The sequence below is a fragment of the Anguilla anguilla genome, chromosome 2 (assembly GCF_013347855.1).
Source record: "Anguilla anguilla isolate fAngAng1 chromosome 2, fAngAng1.pri, whole genome shotgun sequence".
NCBI classification, from domain to species: Eukaryota; Metazoa; Chordata; class Actinopteri; order Anguilliformes; family Anguillidae; genus Anguilla; species Anguilla anguilla.
Genome location: NC_049202.1, coordinates 66,850,159 through 66,869,725, shown reverse-complemented (window position 1 = coordinate 66,869,725; position 19,567 = coordinate 66,850,159). Strand labels below are relative to the sequence as shown.

General features: G+C 44.2%; 2 protein-coding genes and 1 non-coding gene across 4 annotated transcripts; all 3 read left to right on the top strand.

The window, feature by feature from the left end:
• On the top strand, nt 1-7,022 carry ap1m2 (adaptor related protein complex 1 subunit mu 2). 2 transcript variants are annotated; one of them, XM_035402653.1, is made up of 12 exons: nt 1-90; nt 1,200-1,356; nt 2,158-2,225; nt 2,826-2,956; nt 3,214-3,361; nt 3,635-3,761; nt 3,954-4,096; nt 4,248-4,319; nt 4,752-4,910; nt 5,292-5,417; nt 5,671-5,746; nt 6,191-7,022. In XM_035402653.1, exons 2-12 carry the CDS (start codon nt 1,236-1,238, stop codon nt 6,214-6,216), a joined length of 1,197 nt encoding a protein of 398 aa, XP_035258544.1. In that variant the 5' UTR covers nt 1-90; nt 1,200-1,235; the 3' UTR covers nt 6,217-7,022. The 2 variants fall into 2 exon arrangements, with proteins under 2 accessions (XP_035258544.1, XP_035258542.1); XM_035402651.1 differs by lacking the exon at nt 1-90 and adding an exon at nt 107-349.
• A 1,031-nt stretch (nt 7,023-8,053) lies between these two features.
• On the top strand, nt 8,054-17,917 carry kri1 (KRI1 homolog). Its single transcript, XM_035400549.1, has 19 exons — nt 8,054-8,286; nt 8,811-8,881; nt 9,103-9,208; nt 9,517-9,619; nt 9,807-9,861; nt 10,031-10,080; nt 10,229-10,325; nt 10,581-10,658; nt 10,759-10,865; nt 11,069-11,201; nt 11,321-11,416; nt 11,602-11,772; nt 13,172-13,250; nt 13,624-13,736; nt 14,007-14,184; nt 15,133-15,263; nt 15,838-15,902; nt 16,563-16,658; nt 17,411-17,917. Exons 1-19 carry the CDS (start codon nt 8,202-8,204, stop codon nt 17,901-17,903), a joined length of 2,307 nt encoding a protein of 768 aa, XP_035256440.1. The 5' UTR covers nt 8,054-8,201; the 3' UTR covers nt 17,904-17,917.
• On the top strand, nt 15,489-15,585 carry LOC118221966. Its single transcript, XR_004764230.1, has one exon. It is a non-coding gene; the product is annotated as a Z30 small nucleolar RNA (small nucleolar RNA).
• Nucleotides 17,918-19,567: the final 1,650 nt, after the last annotated feature.

Genomic DNA, 19,567 nt, shown 5'->3' with positions numbered 1-19,567 from the left:
CAAAATACACTATTGCATTGCTAACAAGGTTGTTTTCTTAATCTCTTGGATATAGCAGCTAGCTAGATCCAACACGTTTGCTCCATCCAGGTGAGTGCGCCGACTGTAAATGTTTCACCTGGAGGCCGGTGACGTCGACGCGCAACATCTCCGGAAAAAGGAAACTTGGGATCCATGATAATCTTACTCCAAATTCAGACAAGTTAATGGCTCCTCTTTCGATTTAACCACGTATTCATTCATGACTGGTGTTCGTTAAACCGTTGCTGCTTATGTTAAAAGCTGACTTGTTCAATTAATATCACCAATGTCTGCCTCCGCTGTGTTCGTGTTGGATCTGAAAGGAAAGGTAAGGAAAGTTCTCGTGCAATGTGAAGATGGTGACATAGATAGGGACAAAGGTTTCATATTTGTGTTATGCCGTCGCGCACTACTTCTGACCTCGAAAAGTAGTTGTAGTTTAATTTGTATGCTCCAAAGTTAGGTCTTTGTCAACGCAGCTACTATGCTGTCCGTCTTTAAACAAATTGTTCAACGTCATTTCCATTGATTTGTCAGCCATTGTCCGCAACCTGTTTCCGTAAACACTATGGAAACGCGATCCCACATTTGAAGCTTAAGTAAAGTCTAACTGGGCTCTTTATATTTAATGCCTTGTATAACATTGATAAGTGTCAGTCGTTTCATTTGTTGCAATATAATAATCGTGGGCGATTTTTTAAATTAAGGGGACCTCCCTGTAAAATTGACAGTTAGCATGTAATTCTGCATTATGTGCCATTGTCTTTTAAGGTAAAACACTTGATCTAAAAACTGGAGAGGACAAAATATGAGCCATATGAATAATGTTCCTTAGCAGAAGAAAATACGGTATATTAAGGAGAATGAAGTAGGGCTCAGAGTGCAGTGTTCTAGGTATCCCAGTTGTTATGAGAGCGTTTGAATTTACAGAGGATTGAGTGCTTGTGTGAAAGAATGACTACAGTTGCGCGTGTAGGTAAATACACAGCTCGGTCTCATTGGCCTTGGGCGCTGCATTCCAATGCATAAATATAACTAACGTCTCTAACGTGCCAGTCATCACCTGTTGATAGCACCTAACCCGCTTGACACCAGATCATTATTCATGCCTGTGTCAAACTCCCGTTTCCATTTTGCCGTTAGCTTCCAGCCGCCTTTCCCTCCTCCTCGCATTTCAGGTGCTGATCTGTCGTAACTACAAAGGGGATGTGGACATGTCGGAGATCGACCACTTCCTGCCACTTATGATGCAGCAGGAGGAAGAGGGGCTTCTCTGTCCAGTTCTGACCCATGGAAGCGTTCATTTCCTCTGGATAAAGCACAGCAACCTCTACTGTATCCTTTCTTTCTGCCCTTGGATTACTTAAATTTAATGTCTCCTTATGTTGTTTATAACTATGTTGCTCCCTAGCGTAGAAGTTTGAATGGTACCCCCACTGCCAATAAAGTTTATCATTCATATCTGAAGAATGTTGGATAAATATGTACCACATTTATCATATTGAAGCTATAATACTCATATAAGAGGATCCAGAATGGGAAGCCTTGTTTGTGTTTGTCTTGCGATAAATTAGTAAAACAAAGCCGAAGATAGTTATACGGTCACAGTCATTTACACACACACAGAAAAAACTGCTCTCAAAATATGGACACAAAAAAGCTAATTTTACATTTTATTTGGAACCTTGTACACTTTAAGTAATGTAATGCCTATTATATAAAAACAACTTCCTTTCCAATCACTGACTTACCATAGGCATATAATGGACCTCTGTAAATATATGAACAAAGTCCTGTGTTAAAAATAGACACGTATGACAGGTAATATAATACTTAAATAATGCAGCCTTCATATAGTAACTCATGTGGAACATCCACACAGCTTTTGCGTAATGAACTCTTCACCCACCGTGTCCTTGTGTCTAACTAATTTTGAATTATTCTCTGACGTGCTGATCCAGTTGTTACAATTTGACTTGGACAGAACACAATGTTGCAAGTAATGAATAAGTGGCCATAGTTCCCAACTGCCGTTATCTCCCAAAGAAAAAAGCAAAGTACATTTTTTCTTTGTGGGTAAGAGGGTGAGGATAAGGCTGGAAAATGAATGTGCACCTTAACCGGACTCCAATTCAGTGGTGGCCACAACCAATAAGAACTCAAATGCTTGCCTTGTGTATGCTTTCCTGTATAAAATAGTGGAGGTAAGACATTTTCTTCCCTTTCATAATTGTATGTCACAGTAACATCACTGATGCAGAAATGCAGGTATTGATCATGTGAATGCGTGGGCAAAGCTCATGTTAATTCATCATTTCCAGGCACTGAAAATCATGCTTTTTAAATCTGTTGTATAATTTTGCGCCCTCTTTATCTGTCAGCGCTATGGCTGATATACAGAATGTCTCAGTAGCTTCCAGTGCGTTATTGTAGCATCAGTCCGTAGTCATTGTGTGCTTCCAGACCAGCATTTCTCTGCTTTGGTCCTCTGGTTAAATGACCACCATTGAGCTTGGCCAACAGTGAATACTTAATCAAACCTGAGCTGAAGACACTTTGGTTTGGGGACTTGTGGACCTTACTGTTAACTTTATGAGTGACAGAGAAGTGGTTTGTGAATTTGCATTAATAAGGGTGAGAGTGAGCAAGACATCTTTGGAAGTGGTACACAGTGGTTTTAAATTATTGTATTTTTTATATTTTCTTGTTTGTGTGTGTGTGTGTGTGTGTGTGTGTGTGTGTGTGTGTGTGTGTGTGTGTGTGTGTGTGTGTGCATCTGTGTTGCGTACGTACGTGATGGTCAGGTGTTCACAGGGTACTTTAAGGAGTTAGAGGAGGAGAGCATTCAGGACAACTTTGTGGTGGTGTATGAGCTGCTGGATGAGCTGATGGACTTTGGCTTCCCCCAGACCACTGACAGCAAGATTCTTCAGGAGTGAGACACAAATATATACACATGCACATACACCTACATATACACAAACAAACACATACACATACACCTACATAGACACATACACATACACCTACATATATACAAGCATACACATACGCATACACCTACATATACACAAGCATACTGTACACACCTACACAAGCACAGATGCTCCTCTTAGCACATATCAATACTTTTAATTTTGATTAATGCATGCACATTGCACTGGACACAGAGAGTTGTTCTGTTTGTTTCAGATACATAACCCAAGAAGGCAACAAGCTGGAAGTGGCCAAGACCAAAGTACCCACTACAGTCACAAATGCTGTCTCATGGAGGTCTGAAGGCATCAGATACAAGAAGAATGAGGTTTTCATCGATGTCATTGAGTCCATTAATGTCTTGGTGAGTGACTGGATCAATAGGGTTACAGACTGAAGCTGTCGTGTAGCAATCTCAATGTCAAATATTCTGGGGTCATCTATGGGGAATTATGTAGGAGCCATTTGCTGAAAGGTGCATGCTATTCATTAGCATTTTCAAGCAGATAAATGATTCTGAAGTAAAGACGAATGCTGCTTTAGGTACACTTGTGAATGTTGTGTACATTAATGGTGTATGAGAGCGCATGTTTAGGAGGTCCGTGCACGGATAATTGACGGGATTTCTCGCGAACAGGTGAATGCGAACGGGAGTGTGATGAGCAGTGACATCGTAGGGAGCATCAAGCTGAAGACCATGCTGTCCGGAATGCCCGAGCTGCGACTAGGCCTGAACGACCGCGTGCTCTTCGCCCTCACCGGCCGTACGCATCACCGCTCGTCTCTCCATTCATCATGTGCTCCCCATTGCCCTCTTTCATTGGCTGAATGACATTAGTGAACCCCCTCCCCACCCTGGTCTTTGCACTTATGTATGGTAGTGTGTTGAAGGGGCGATGGTTGGTGGTGAAATGTCTGACCTTCTCACTCTCTTTGTTGACGGGGTGTGTGTTCAGGGGACAAAGGGAAGACCGTGACGATGGAGGACGTGAAGTTCCACCAGTGTGTGCGCCTGTCCCGCTTCGAGAACGACCGCACCATCTCCTTCATCCCCCCCGATGGGGAGTCCGAGCTCATGTCCTACCGCATCAACACCCACGTGAGGCGGCTCTCCCTTTTGTTTCCGTAGCGCGGTGCTGCCGTAACGCACTCGTACGCTCTGGCATCCCACGGTGCCTGGGTTTGTTTTTCAGTCTTACCTGACTCGCCGGTGTGGTGCCCCTCTTAACCCCCCCCCCCCCCCACTCCAGGTGAAGCCTCTGATCTGGATTGAGTCGGTCATCGAGAAGTTCTCTCACAGCAGAGTGGAAATCATGGTGAAAGTAAGGACTCTGCTCTTGCCTTTATTCAAGTTATATTAGTCTCATTAAAGCATGCTAAAAGTAGGACACCGAGCCCTGTGGTTAATCAATACCTGGCCCTTATTTGACCCCTAATTACAATTTTTCTACCCAAAGTTAATTTGGTAAATCATTTTTAGTGAGTGCTGAACTTTCCAAACTGTATATGAAGAAAAAAAATCTCCCTTTTAATTTTTAGTCAAAAGCACAGTTAAGGACAAATATGAATGTGTTCCCATCCCATTTTTCTAGACTGATTTTTTCTTTATTGTCAGCCATGACTGCTCTTTACATGTATTCTTATAAAGCGTGGCTAGGCTCCAGGGTGGAGTAAGTCACACCCGTCTCATGTTCCCACAAAACCCTTTCCACTGGGATCACAGTTTGCGCCTTTTTTTTTTTTACCTCTTCCAGGCAAAGGGGCAGTTCAAAAAACAGTCTGTGGCTAATAATGTGGAAGTGAGAGTGCCGGTCCCAAGTGATGCTGACTCCCCCAAATTCAAAACCAGCACGGGACATGCCAAGTATGTTCCGGAGAAGAACCTGGTGGTGTGGACCATCAAGTCCTTCCCCGTAAGTGCATCTTCATTTCAGCACAGAATGAATTTAAATTACATTACCTGTGAAAAACAGGTTTACTTTTTTCAAAGAAATCACAGTGAAATGTTTTATTTATTGTTGTCATCGTTGAGGTCTGACAAATCTGGGTTGGGACAGTTAAATTATATGTAATTCCAGTGTAGGCTGTGAGTAGAAATGTGACCTCTGGGCCTCTCTCTCTTTGCATTTCTTTAATGTAAAGTATATTTTCATGTGACTCAATCTTTTTTCACCCTGAGTTTGTATTTTTACTTTGTCAGTCTCTCCCTTCCTTGTTTCAGGCAGTTTCCTGTTTCCTATGGTATAAAGGCTTGACAATCTGTGCTCATATTCTACCTGTTCATCTCTTTCTAGGGGGGGAAGGAGTTCCTGATGCGTGCCCATTTTGGGCTCCCCAGCGTGGAGAAAGATGAAATGGAGGGAAAGCCACCAATCACTGTCAATTTTGAGATCCCTTATTTTACAGTTTCTGGGATACAGGCATGTGTCTGGACTTTACTCTTTTGTATTCTGATGAATCCAGCAGTTTGGCTTTGATGAAGCGTGTTATGATTTATCTAAGTCTGGCTGGTGCGCAGGAACAATGAAAAGGGATTCTGAGTGATGCAGATCCTATCCTGTCATTCAGGTCTTTGATTTTAATGCAATCTTATTTACAGCTATTTGCTATTTGTGGGATTGACCCCACTGTTTTTCTCTCTTGCTCTCTCTCTCTCTGCACTGCCGTGGTTAGGTTCGATATATGAAGATTATTGAGAAGAGTGGCTACCAGGCCCTGCCCTGGGTGAGGTACATCACCCAGAGTGGAGGTATGACTGCACTTTGCACATGCCCGTGTAGACCACAACTGATGTCAGTAAACATGTTTTCTCTGTACTGACTGTGGTGCATATTATGAACCCTACTGTATATATCCGCACATCTGAATGGAATTTGAGCATGCTGAACGAAGCATAAATGACAGGAACTGTAGTGTACTTTAGCAGTGAATTCTATTGATTTTTAGAAACAATTACTCTGGTTTTTATTTTATTTATTTATTTATTTGACAGGGACAATACACATTGATCAACATCACTATTCTGTGATGTAAATGTGCCAGATTTAGCCAGATCGCAAATTTCCATCTGTTAGATCGCTAATTTCCATCTGTCTGTTATTCTTTGCTTGACAGTGTTATCCTTTGCTAGAGAGGTTCAGGACATCATTGTTAGCTCATAAATACCTCTGTCCCCTTTTCTGATTTATTTTAGATTACCAACTACGGACTAACGCTTAGTCTGCTGGTCACTCCTGGATCCCTGTGCATACACAAGTGCAGGGGAGGTCACAGAGCAATGATCAAGAATCCTGCCTCTACACACCCTTACACAAGTCTTGAAGCTTGAGGCTGGGTAATAGCTTGGCACTGTTTTGTCTAGATTATGCTACCCTTTCAAATTGCAATTACTCCATGAACCAAAATGAATTTGTAGATAATAAACAAACAGAGTATGATCCAGATTTTAATTACTTGTGGAATGATCTCTGACCTTTGTGCTGTTTTTTGTGATAGTTATTGGATTGTTTTGTGTGTTATAACTGAGTTGGTTGATTATATTTGTTTTAAATATTATTTTTTAAAAGTTTGCTTTAAATGAACTTGAAACTACTTAGTTTTGTTACAATTTAATGGATGCAATGGCAAAATGCAAAATGATTTTGTGCCACTTATTTTGTGTTTTCAATTAAAGGAATGCACTTGCAGCTGGGTGTCAGAGGAAACCCTCTATTTCTTGTGTGCATTAGAACTAAGAGTACTGGTTGCAGGTACTGCTTTACTGTGCGGTAATGTTTCTGTACTGTGATGTGTAGTGCCATTGTCCAATCTGTGCCAAGATCACTTGGCTTACTTGCGTAAATAGCAACTAATGTTTGCTTATTACTTGTATTTCCTTTTCAGAGACAGTTGCTGGGCACTGCTTATGCATTTTTGTTTAAAACTGAACGTTGGCGTGGTTACCCTCAAGATAACCGTATGCTTTTCTCTCGCTTGTCCCTGATACAAGACAGCTGGAGCTAATTAAACAATTTGGACCTGCTTGACTATCTTCTACATGGTGTTTTCCACTTGTGAATGTTGCCATAGTGATCCTCAAAAACAAAGAGAGAGCTCCACCCTATTGTTTGACTTAATACAACATTTGTTTGTTGATATGTTAATAACAGACCCAAACATAATTCTGTACAAAACGATGTTCGGTCATTACCTTAGCTGCAGGAAATGAGCAAGGACATGATATAAGGGTATGTGTCCTAATAATCTTGATTTCTTACTTCACAGTCCCCATGTTGGATGGCTAATGCTGGAGTATGCGGCAAATGCAAATTTATTTTACTAACAGAATGTGACACCTTCCCACTGAGACTGGCTTTCTTTACTGGGTGCTGTCTATCATTAATGATGTTTGTCACCCTGCTCATCTTGCTCTTCACCATCCTAGAGGCCAATAATATTATGGTAGAATCCCTACTGTCTGGTTGACCTGAGCCTGGGCAGTCTAGACATTGGGAACACTGCTGTGGATTTTAATTGCGCTGCCTAATGCCTTGAAGCACTGGGACTGTTGGACATGTCAGACTGGATAAGTTCTTTTCAAAAAAATCCCGCACAAGAAACACACCGTATATATATATATATTTTATTTAAATCAATGGATAGAGGCAGTGTTCATTTAAAAAAACTTAATTTTTTTTGCACCCGTGTTGAAAAAATCTGGAGCGTACAATGTAACTTACCTCTTGTGGAAGCATACTTTTCTCTCTCATTAAATATTATCACACACTCTATACAGGCTAAAGAGAGCCGTGACACTCATGTTGCAGCCTAATTCCTGCTGGCCAGTCTTTATTTCGGTGAGCTTTGTTGTCATGACCAACATTAATATTTTAAAAACATACAAATATAACACAAAGCTCAGTAGCTACAATAACATCTACTCCCCGACATGCAAAATTGAAAAACAGAGCTACAGCCGGAAGCCTTGTAAACAGTTCACCTTCGTACTGAAATGACGTTACAAGACAGGATTGGCTGGGAAATGTTTGAACTTTGCACTTTGCCACTGGGTCATTGTACCACGTGCTTGTCCATAGTTTGTGGAAGCTAGACGAGTACAGCAGCGTGGAGCTTGTCTGGATTCGCATAGGCTTATCGAAGATAAAATTTCAAATATTAAAACATTTCTATGTGTGGTTCTGTCAGCCTTATGCATAAGAAGGACAATGTCTAGGAAACCTGAGTTTAAAATCAATCAGAAATTCGCGGAGAAATATGAGAAATATCGACAGAAAGAAGAATTACAGAAACGTAAGTGTGTAGTGCAGCGTGTTAGCTTGTAAGCTAACTATTAAATGGAGACCTGTCGGTCTCTGATTTTATTGTGTTAGTCTGTCCCTGAACAGTGTAAATTGCATAATCTCTTTTAGTTCATAGCGACTTGATATCAAGGTTGCCTAAGTAGTTGTATAGTAGCTTAACTATGTTGACGAAAATAATCCCCGCAGCTGACGTTAGATGCAACACTTAAAAAAATTTTTTTTTTTTAAATCATCATCGATTTATCCACAACGACTCACAACGATTTACTTATAATCCGTTAATACAGCTCATTTACTGAACCATTCGTCGCTGAAAGTAAGCTATTGGAACTCCACATGGGAATCAAATCTATGAGTTACAAGAGGACTGCACTTACGAGTATACTACACTGTCGCTTTTGTAATACATTTGTTAGATTCAATGCAGATTTGCAAGTGTTTTTTTTCTGACGAACATTTGTGAAAGAAAATCATAGCGTCCATTTCTACCGTGTGTCTATCTTTCTGTGATAGTGAAAGACCGCTATGGAGATGAAGTTGGTGACAGTGAATCGGACTCGGAGTCAGATGAGGACAGCGAAGTGGTAAGTCCGTTGCGTCTAATAATTGAGTAGTGCACAATTAACGTGCCACTTCGCAAACAATGTACCGATCTTATATGCTATATTTTATATAACAGTATTTTTAATGATGTTTTTCTTTTCTAGTTTTTCCACAGTGAAAGCGTGTATAGTTGAATATTGTGTGCCAGCGTTTGGGTTCACCTGCAAGTCACTGCATGCCTCTGATTTCTTATGCTTGCCAGGAGCTGGACCCCAGACTTGAGAGAGACTTTTACAGAACACTTTCATTACTAAAGAAGAAGGACCCCAAGATCTACCAGCAGGATGCCAAATTTTACACTGCTCAAGGTTCGTTGTTGAATTTAGTTCTCTTGGTGTAATTGGGCTAAATTGTGCGATCAAGTACAACAATGCTTCATTCTGGGAAATGCATTCTTGCCTTTATGGCAAACTAAGGTTTGAACCCTCTTTAATGTATGATGTAAAACTATGACAGGACCTTTCTACAAGTACTTTTATAAGTTGTGGGGCAATGCGTTTACCCACCAGAAAAATGTGTTTTACCACTGAGGTGAAGAGTGACCAGGAGTCACTCTTCATCTCAGTGGGAAAAGGGGTCTTTCTAAACTTCTGTCCTTTGAAATATACCTCTGTAGAGTCTTCAGGTGACAGTGATGATCAGCCCTCCACTTCAAAAAAGCAGGAGAAGCCCATGTTTCTGAAAGACTACGAGCGGAAGGTCATTCTGGAGAAGGGCGGGTGAGTGGCACACATGCCTATCAATGCCTCCGAGTGAATCTGTGTGTTGATGTGCTGTATGTCAGTGGCTCTCAGTGAATGTGTGTGTTAATGTGCTGTCTGTCAGTGCATCTCAGTGAATTGGTCTTTTCCCCCAAAAATTACCAGCGGCGTTCACTGGGCTATGTCTTCATGTTTTTGTTGGCAGTAAATATGAAGATGAGGATGATGAGAGTGATGAAGAGGCTGCCAAGAGGATGGAGGTACATTGAGCAGAGTGCTGATTTTGATTAGGATTTAGTATGTAATACCGTGTATGAGAGCCACACCACAAGTGTATACCACAAAGAAGTCCTCACTGGGGAAGACCCCAGGAAGTAAAGGGGTTTTCTTCATTATGACACCGTTTTGTTCTTTGTACTTCCTTTGCAGAGAGATGCTTCCCCCAGCTACATGCAGGAGCAGAGGGAGCTGAAAGAGAGGTATGGTGCAGGGCTGAATCTGTTCCTGTCCTGTTTTATGGTATTATAAAAGGCACTCGTGGCATCCAGTCAGTACACAGTATAACCTTCCTTTCACTGGCCACCTGCCTCTCTGGCGTCTCCTCCTCTCTTTCTCTCTGTCTTTCAGCTTCCGGAAGTTTGTTCATGACAGTGATGAGGAGGGCAGCGAGGAAGATGGGGGCTCACAGCTGCTGACGAGACGGATGAAAACGCAGGAGGAGAAGGTGAGAGAGAGAACAGGAAGCGCGTGCCACTTCCAAACATAAAAATACGACGCTTGCGTAAATGACATCTAAATGAAACGCCGGGTTATTTAGAGAAGTGGAACTTTTACGAATGCGGCATGTGACAGGATGACTTTTTGCCTGCAGCTCTCTTTGTGAACAGAAGAGGGCTCTCCTGAACCGCAGAGCTGTGTGAAGCGTACAGCTGCGGGTGCGTTCAGGTACTGAATGGCTGTCTGTGTGTCTGTCCGCCAGGATAAGGAGGAAGTGGATTACATGGAGTGGCTGAAAGGCCAGGCGGAGCTGGAGGGAGCGGAGGAGGTGCAGGACATGGTGAGCGTTGCCGCGTGTGTGGATTACAGGTTAGCGTCTGCGTGCTTTGTGCCACCGAGCTGGCTGACTGACTGACTGCTGGGCTGTGTTTGTGAGGCAGACGTATCTGAGGGAATACTGGAACGACCCCCAGCTGGACGAGAGGGAGAGGTTCCTCAGGGACTACGTCCTCAACAAGGGATACCTGGACGAGGATGAGGAGGACAGGTGAGCCAGGAGCAGAGAGACACTCTCTGTCTCTCACCCCGAACGTGCACCCTCGCTACACCCAGACACAGAAAGGAAACCTGTGCACGTGACATCAACTGCCAACACTGAAGCACCAAAGCTGGTGTAAACACTCGGGACTGAAACCAGTGTGTGTGTATATGGAGTGTCACAGGTGTTTGTTTGATTGTGTGGGCCTCCAGGATCCCCAGTTATGATGAAATAGTACAGGATGAGGTTGAGGACTCAGAGGAGGAGGGGGAGTCTTTCCTGGAGCGGCAAGAGGACTTTGAGAGGCACTACAATTTCCGCTTTGAGGAACCAGATGGCAGTCAGGTTAGCCTGTGTGCGTGTGTGCCTGTGTGAGCGTGAGTGTGTATTTTTTTTTTTTCATAAAAATTATTTTTATTTTTTATTTTTTGCTGAAACATCATGACGGTACTTTATCCTCCCAGATCAAGACATACCCACGTACCATCGCAACCTCCGTGCGTAGCAAAGACGAGCGAAGGAAGCAAAAAAGGGAGGAAGTACAGGAGAGAAAGAGAAAGGTATGAATTTCTAACACCGTCACTGGCCTGTGTAGACCTTGCACTCCCCACTGTGCTGTCCTGCCCAGTGCTGTCCTGCCCTCTCTCTCCTGGCCGCCCTGTCACTGCCAGGCTCCTCCGAGGCTCACTCTGTGTCTCTCTCTCCGTCTCTCTCTCTCTCGCTCGTCCGTGCCCCCCCCCCGCAGGAGAAGGAGCAGAAGCAGACGCAGCTGAAGCAGCTGAAGAACCTGAAGCGCAACGAGATCATGGAGAAGCTGCGCAGGCTGCAGGACCTGACGGGCAACAAGCAGCTGGCCTTCGGAGAGGGGGACCTGCAGGGGGACTTCGACCCCCAGCAGCACGAGCAGCTCATGCAGGTGGGTGCTGGAACGGTAGACACCGAGAGCCTGATAGCGGTGGGGTCATTATACTGGCAGTAGATTATATGAAACGTCTTCAGTATTTTATACATTGGTGCTATATATACATTATGAGATGGTCGCTGTGTCACAAAAACGGAATGTCCTTTCCAGGCAGGCGTTAACAATTTATATATACATACAGTGAGCTCCACAGTGATTTGGCTATGTACGCCACAATTTTAGATTTGTAATCTAACAATCCACATGTGGTTGAAGTGCAGATTTTCAACTTTTATTAAAGTGTATTTTTTATACATTTTGGTTTCACGATGTAGAAATTACAGCACTTTTTATACATAGCCTCCACATTTCATACCTAGAAGTAGCTAAAAGAGCCTGTAGAGTTCTGCAAAATGGTCTTGTGGGCAGATGAGACTAAGATTCACTTTTATCAAAGTAAGTGCGAAGTGCAGAGCCAAAAAAAAAACAGCCCAAGATCCAAAGCACCTTCCCTCATCTGTGAAACATGGTGGTGAGGGTGTTATGGTTTGGACATGCTTGGCTGCAGAGGATATGGCTCACTTGCCCTCAGTGATGAGAGCAACAGAATGAATTCAGAAGTGTACAGAAGCATCTTATCTGCTCAAGTTCAAGCAAATGTCTCCAAACTCATTGGAAGGCACTCTACCCTTGAGGAAGACAATAATCTCAGACATACTTCTAAAGCAGTAAAGGAGTTTTTCCAAGCCAAAGACAGCTAAATTCTTGACTCGCCAAGTCATTCCCTCCACCTGAATCCAACTGAACGTTTCATATACATTTCATATGCTAAAGAGAACTTAAAGCAACTAGCCCCCCAAAACAAGCTGGAGCCAAAGCAGTCAATTGCATGCAAAGGAGATGCGACGATGTGTGAACATGACTCATTTACGTAACAGTAATTTGTCCCATACATTATGGTGCCCTGCACTGGGGGCTATCTATAAAAAAGTGCTGTAATTTCTACATGGTGAAACCATGAGTCTAAAAATACCCTTCGATAAAAGCTGAGACTGTGCACTTTAACCACATGTGAATGTGTTTGATTACTAATCTGAAGGTGTGGAGTACAGAGTTGAATCAAGAAAAATCTTTGATAGCTTTGCTGTGGGAAATGACTCAAACACAGCAGACCTGATAAAGGGAGCTTGGGAACGCCTGAGGGTACACTGCAAGGTCAGAGGGCTGGACGGAGTTGTCCAGTGGAATGAACGGTAAACTTGCTTACTTGAGTGCAGTGCTGGGTTTGCACAGGTATAGTGTGCTAGTACAATGCATTATTTGTTTGGCCGGGCTCGGTGCCCAAATCTCATGTATCACAGCGGCAGCGTTCCCTTGGTCTCACCTGCCCTTGTCCTTCTCTGTCACGCTGCAGAAGTTCTTTGGGGATGAGTACTACGGGCAGGAGGAGGAGGAGAAGCCCCAGTTTGATGACGAGGAGGAGGATTTGGATGGTACGTTCACTGTAGACGCAGACAGGAAAGTGTCAGGCAGGTTTAAAGCACTGGCCCCTGATGAAGGCTGTGAGAGCCCGCAACGGGTAGGTCCGGCACGTTTGAATTTTTCTTGCCATGTTTCAGTAAAGGCTTTCAAATTTACCATCGAGAGTGCCTTGGACCCCTACCTGTTTGCCTGTTTTAAAAAAAAAAAAAAATCTATTTGACTGGCAAACTAAATCCTCTTTGATAGGTGTCTGGATAATTAAAACCAAAGATGTACAGTATGTGTATACATTGTTTTGGTTCCAGATTTAAAATTTTTTATTTTTTTATTTTTTTATTATTATTTGTGTGAGCTGTGTGTGGCAACCTTCTGACTTTCTCTCAGGACAGTGGAACTGGGACACATGGACAGGGGAGGGAGATGAGGGTGAAGAGGAGGAAGGAGAGGAAGAAGAGTACGAGAGCCACCAGCCCAACTGTGAAGATCCGGACTTCATTGTAAGATTCATTTAATTTTGTAGGCTTTTTGGCTTTTTGTTAGGAGGCTTCAGATACAGAGGTAGGTGAGCCAGCTGGGTTATTGTTCAGTTTTGTCTGAATTTAGACTTTAGCTGCCCTGAGGGAAGAGCGCATTCTGGTCTTAAGTAAGTTTAAAATGGTTTTATAACAAGCTTTCTGTTTGCTACAGTGAAGCAGTGAGAGAATTTGACACAGGGTCGGATGGTCTTATTAGATCACTGTGAAAGATTTGACCTTTCACCTCCGCAGATGGATGCAGACTATGACCCCAGTCAACAGCCCACCTCGTCCAAAAAGAAGAAGAAAAGGGAGAAGGAGGAGAGGAGGAAGAAGATGAGGAAGGAGGATGCCCCTCTAATGGGGAAGAAGAGGAAGAAGTCTCACTTTACAGAGGTCATCTCTCAGAGCAAGCCTGTCTTTGATCCCCGTGAGTTACATTGTGTAATAGTGTCTTCATTGGTTCCTGTATAGAGTTCCTAACGGTAGTCCAGTTTTACCTGACTTTGATCCCTGTGAGTTACATTGCGTAATAGTGTCATCATTGGTTCCTGTATAGTGTTCCTAACGGTAGTCCAGTTTTACCTACTTTGATCCCTGTGAGTTACATTGTGTAATAGTGTCATCATTGGTTCCTGTGTAGAGTTCCTAACGGTAGTCCAGTTTTACCTGACGTGCCGAGACACATCTTTCATCACCAGTTTCCACACGCCTGTCAAATTTCCATGCTAATTTGGACCAATTAAAGTGTGTGTCAGCCCGTAGCTTTTTTGAGGCAGTAGACCATGAAACGATACCAGACGCTGTCAGCGAATCGATGTGCAATTTATAAACCTGCGGTTTATTAAGGTCTGCTGTGCCGAGATGACAAAAGCCTTCGGTTTCCTTTATCCTCAATGGCCAGGCCACCAGATGGCGCTAACCAAATTGCAAACAACTTAGGTTACTGTTTGGAGATCAGAGAGAGAATCAACAGTTGGGCAATGTAATGATTCATCCAGCTTAGATATGGCTCATTTTTTCCACCAAACCAAAGATGCTGTTTTTGACTGATATTTCATTCATACTGCAGTATGAATGAAAATCACTCCTATTGATTTTTTTGCAGTCCTTTATCAGAATTTGGTCTCTCTGCCCAAGACCGTATCTGTTCACAAACTGGGTAAACGTGTGTGTTTCCCCAGCCTAGCTTCATTAGTCTGCTGATAACAAAGGCGACAGTGGCCCGTGAAATGGCAGAGGTGGTGCACGGTATGCTCGAACAACGCTAGTCAGTTGTGCTAACGGGCTGTGGAGACTGCGCTGGTGCTGCTGTTTGAGTTCAGGGCGTGTCCACGCGCCGTGTGTGTTCAGCGGTTTAAGGGTGGATGTCTTGCAGAGGAGAAGAGCTTCGAGCAGTACCTGGACGAGTACTACAGGCTGGACTACGAGGACATCATCGACGACCTGCCCTGCAGGTTCCGGTACAGGCCGGTCCTGCCCAACGACTTCGGCCTGTCCACGGAGGAGGTGAGAGACTAACGGTGGCGCCGCCGTGGTTGTCGCGGAGACGGTGCTGCTGGCACGGGCGGGTCCTCCTGCCCACAGCACCGTTGTGTCTGTGCGACTGGTATTTATTTATTTAGTCAGATTCACTGTTATTGACGTTATTGAGGCGTATAGATGACCCGGGGGGAGTGGGGGTGTTTGTCTCCTGGGGGGGAGGGGGAGGGGGGAGGGGGGGCTCTTGAGTCCAGCGCTGATGAGCTGAAGTATAGTCTGACCTGGTATTGTTGCCCCCCTGGGGCAGCTCTGACCAGGGCGTGATTACTGTAATCTTCTCTCTGAGTTGGCGGGGGCGGGGGCGGGGAACGGCACTGTGGTCTCATGACCTGGAACTGAGCTAGCTACGCCCGCGAGCACCTCTGCATCAACTGCATTTTTTTTTAAGGGGCATTACATTGTAGCTACACTAAGCTTCTGGGCCCAGTAGGGTGGAGGGGGGTGCGTTATGATGCTTCGTGTGCTTGACCCTGGTGTCCTTCCCTCTTGCCCCCCCCCCCGCCCTCCTCACACTCCCCGCCCTCCCCACACTCCTCTGCAGATCTTGGGCGCGGATGAGAAGGAGCTGAATCGCTGGTGCTCGCTGAGGAAGACGTGCATGTTCAGGTAACCACGGCGACACGTCTCTGTAATTCTGACTCCTATGCTTGGTATCTTCATTAGGCCTACCTTGCTTTTGAAAAGTAGTACATGGGCCTATAAGTAAAATGGTGCATTACTATGAATTTAATGATGGAGAAGATGAAATATGTTTATTGTAGCAAAGCCGTTAAAAATGGAAAGAAAGCTTGAACGCATTACAAATTAAAATGTAATTATGCCACAGAGCGCTTAAAATGAAATAACAGTAGCCTGTTGTCAGGAAAAATAACTAATTGTTTTTTAAAACTGAAAGTGCGAGTGAAAAAGCGTATACAAGCCATAACGTACTGCAGTGTAGGCTGCAGTCCTTTCCTTAGGTGAGTTAGAACAGGAAACGGTGTTACATATTAGGATGGCCAAGTTGGTCAAATTAGCAAATAAACATTGTGCAAATGCTTGACAATGATATTTATGGCATAGAAGTGGAAACCAAATAATGGAAAATGTGCCAACCGCGGGTGCGCAGTCATTTGGCATCAGACCGCAGGTTGTTGACACCTCTGCGGTGTCAGGATGTAGCGGCTACCGTTACAGCCGTATAATCTGTAATGTGGAAGGGATGTCTAAAAAAGACCTTGTTCTGACTCCCCCCCCCCCCCCTTCTTCTTCTCTCTTTTTCTGCAGATCTGAGAAGGAGGAAATGAGTGACCTTAAGAACTACAAGATTAAGGCGGCTAATGAGAAGAGGAAGAAGGAGATTCTCAACTCCCTCTATGCAGGGTGAGTGCTGATCTGGGGAGAGCCTGGCTCTGTGTTCCTGTCGGTATATATAATCAGGGAAATTAGTAGCCTATGGGAAAACCTGACATATTTTAATGAAGTGGAATACCTTGCTTGGCACCATGAAAAAGGCAAGGTGATTTGTGCTGAAATTAGATGATTCAAAGTTTTTGAAAATGTTATTGAAGTGTAGGTTCTTGGCATGTTGTTTTCTGGTGATTTGTTTAAATTTACTTAATTTTTTGAATATCTCATTTGTTTCCCATTTGAGAATTTTAGACTTTTTTTTTGCCTACTAAAGAAACAGGCCTGTGTTCACAAACACAAGAGAGCAATGTACCATTGTATTTGTCTCTCTTTCTGCGGGGGTGGCATTGTCCAGCTGGCTGGTTTTAACAGTCACTGGTTTGATTTGCAACAAAAGCATGCAGTTGAGTGGTGATGCGTTAATTAAAATGAACCACCTTGAAAACGCACCTGTTGATACTGAAAAAACAGTTCATGCCCCATCAGAAATTTGAGACTTTGGCGATTTTGTTTATGAACAAAAAAGTTCTCAACCTTTTAAAAGAAACAAACAAAATTTTGGAATGGGGACTAAATAAAAGCTGTTATTCATGTACTCTGTGCATTTGAGTTCAGGCTTTGGTTTCCAGTGGAGGTTCCCCTGAAAAGGAGGTTCCCCTGAAAAGGAGGTTCCCCTGAAAAGGAGCTCCTTAGTACTGAATGGCTGACTGCTGTTTGCTTCACAGAGAGGGAGAAGAAGAAGAAGAAGAAGCTGTGGCCAAGAACAAAGTCAGGAAGAAGAGGAGAGACCGATTGAAGAGGAAGGAAGGACAGAGGGAGGAGAAGGACAAGGAGGTGGCAGACCCGGGGGTGGTTGCGGACTCTGTGGAGGGCAAGCTGATCGAGTCCCTGCAAGACGGTGGGGGTGAGGGAGAGGAGGCCGAGGAGTTCTTGGTCCCGAGGAAGAAGCTGAAGGAGAGCACGGAGGCCTCCGAAGAGGTGGAAGGCGTCAAAGGCGTCCGACCCAAAGAAAGCGCCAAGTGGCCCAAGAAGAGACGCAGGCACCTGGGAGGACGCCTGCTGTCGGGGTCCTTCAGGGTGAAGATGGGCGGCCGGGAGTTCAGCGGGCACAGACTGAAGGCCTACGGGCTCAATCCCAAACGGCTGCGTCACAGGCAGCTCGGCCGGCAAAAGAGGAAAGAGCAGGAGAGGAGGGAGAAAGGGAGGGCCAAAGACTGAGACGGGGGGGGGGGGGGGGGGGGGGGGGCGGGGAGCGGCCATCGGCCATCGGCCATCGGCGTCGCTCTTAAAGTTGAGGTTTTTTCACTTCAAAATGGCCAACTGAATAACTTTTTTTTAAAAGAACAGAAATTTGTTTGCTCTGTAAGCTTCTGTCTATATTGGGTGAATTTTAAGTGTTTTATATTTAATCTGAAAAAGCTTGTGGTCTAATTTATTGGAACATTGGGGACCTTTGCTGTTGCTTTGAACAACAATTTTAAGCAGAATGTGACTTGCTGTTCTGTCAAAATGATAATATAATAACGGTTCACACAGTGGTATTTTCTGTTTTCTTTTTGCTTGAGGAACGTTGTTTGTTTTTATTGATCTTTTTACTAGCCATTTATAAAGTTCCACCGATGTTAGGAAGGGAGTGTATGTATGTCCATTTGCATGTGTTACTTCATTATACCAGTTACAAACCCCCCCCCCCCCCCAACAAAAAAAAAAAATCCACCTAATAGGAAGTTACTACAGCTGCATATTTTTTGGTACTTACGCAGAAATTAGATTGTACAGTTACAGGAAATTCAGCTATAGAATCCTTGGTTGCACTGGGACACCATTAACCTGATCTCGGTCAAATTGCGCTGCCTTCCTTATGTATTCTGCTGGGCACTGTACCACTTTTTGAATCATTGGACCGTGTTAAAAAAACAACCAAAAAAAAAAAAAACCAACTGGACCTTTAACTCCCCTTAGAGGAGAGTGTTGTCGCAGGGATTTGTTTTTGTGTGGCTCAGGTGTGGTGGGGGACGAGACACTGATTTGTTTCTGCCTTCCAGCAGTTTTGTGAGGAATGTGTAAATTATTCACCGTCCCTCTCAACCCCCTCACACTTAAATTGGAGCCGGGGTTCAGGAATGGGTTGGGTCCGGGGGGGGGGCGGGGGCGGGGGTGGTCATGGTGTAAGAAGGCAAGGATTAGGAGAACAGATACGTGCACGTGCACTACTGCCGCGGTGCGCTGCTTTGTGTACCGTTGGAAATTTCCACTGGTTTGTGAGCCTCGCCCTTCCCTCTCAGTGAGGTGGGGGTGGGGGTGGGGGGGTGTGTTGTTGACAGGGTCGCCAAGCAGAAAGTGGGCGTGTCTGTTTGGAGAGCACAGTGGTACGTCCCAGGCCGTGACGCCGTCTCTACCGTGGGGATGCAAGTTTGGGCCTGACTTTACAGAGGGCTCCTGCACAGACACCTCCGTAAATGTTAAACAACCTTCAGACAAGTTACAGGGCGCGTGCGTGCGTGCCTGCGTGCCTGCGGGTGGGGTGGGGGGTGACGGAGAAAGAAAGAACAAATCTACTGGCATAAATGATTTTTATTCCCTGTTTTCGCACTCATCTCCTTTCTTACATTCAATTCACTCATAATGGTGAGACATGAAAAGCTCACGCTCACAGATAACGTTCACAGTAGATGCACTTCTACAGGCGCGGCTCGCATTCACAGTTACAGTTTTTCACCGTCTGAAGCCCACTGGCAGTTTTTTTTGTAAGGCACTTTGCTCAATGACAGTACAATGCTTCCCTTCTGGGATTTGAATGCATGACTCGGCTATCTTACATACACTTCTGCTTTTTTATAAATATATACGCAACGGTTGGTCATTTACCTTTGTTGACTCGG

Excerpts from the sequence above, each read along its gene's own strand:
- ap1m2 (XM_035402651.1), top strand. The coding sequence starts at position 308 with ATGTCTGCCTCCGCTGTGTTCGTGTTGGATCTGAAAGGAAAG. Across the intron at positions 2,957-3,213 it reads GACAGCAAGATTCTTCAGGA|ATACATAACCCAAGAAGGCA; the intron begins GTGAGACACAAA and ends TGTTTGTTTCAG. Across the intron at positions 3,362-3,634 it reads TTGAGTCCATTAATGTCTTG|GTGAATGCGAACGGGAGTGT; the intron begins GTGAGTGACTGG and ends TCTCGCGAACAG.
- kri1 (XM_035400549.1), top strand. The coding sequence starts at position 8,202 with ATGTCTAGGAAACCTGAGTTTAAAATCAATCAGAAATTCGCGGAGAAA. Across the intron at positions 10,326-10,580 it reads TGAAAACGCAGGAGGAGAAG|GATAAGGAGGAAGTGGATTA; the intron begins GTGAGAGAGAGA and ends TCTGTCCGCCAG. Across the intron at positions 15,264-15,837 it reads TCGGCCTGTCCACGGAGGAG|ATCTTGGGCGCGGATGAGAA; the intron begins GTGAGAGACTAA and ends ACTCCTCTGCAG.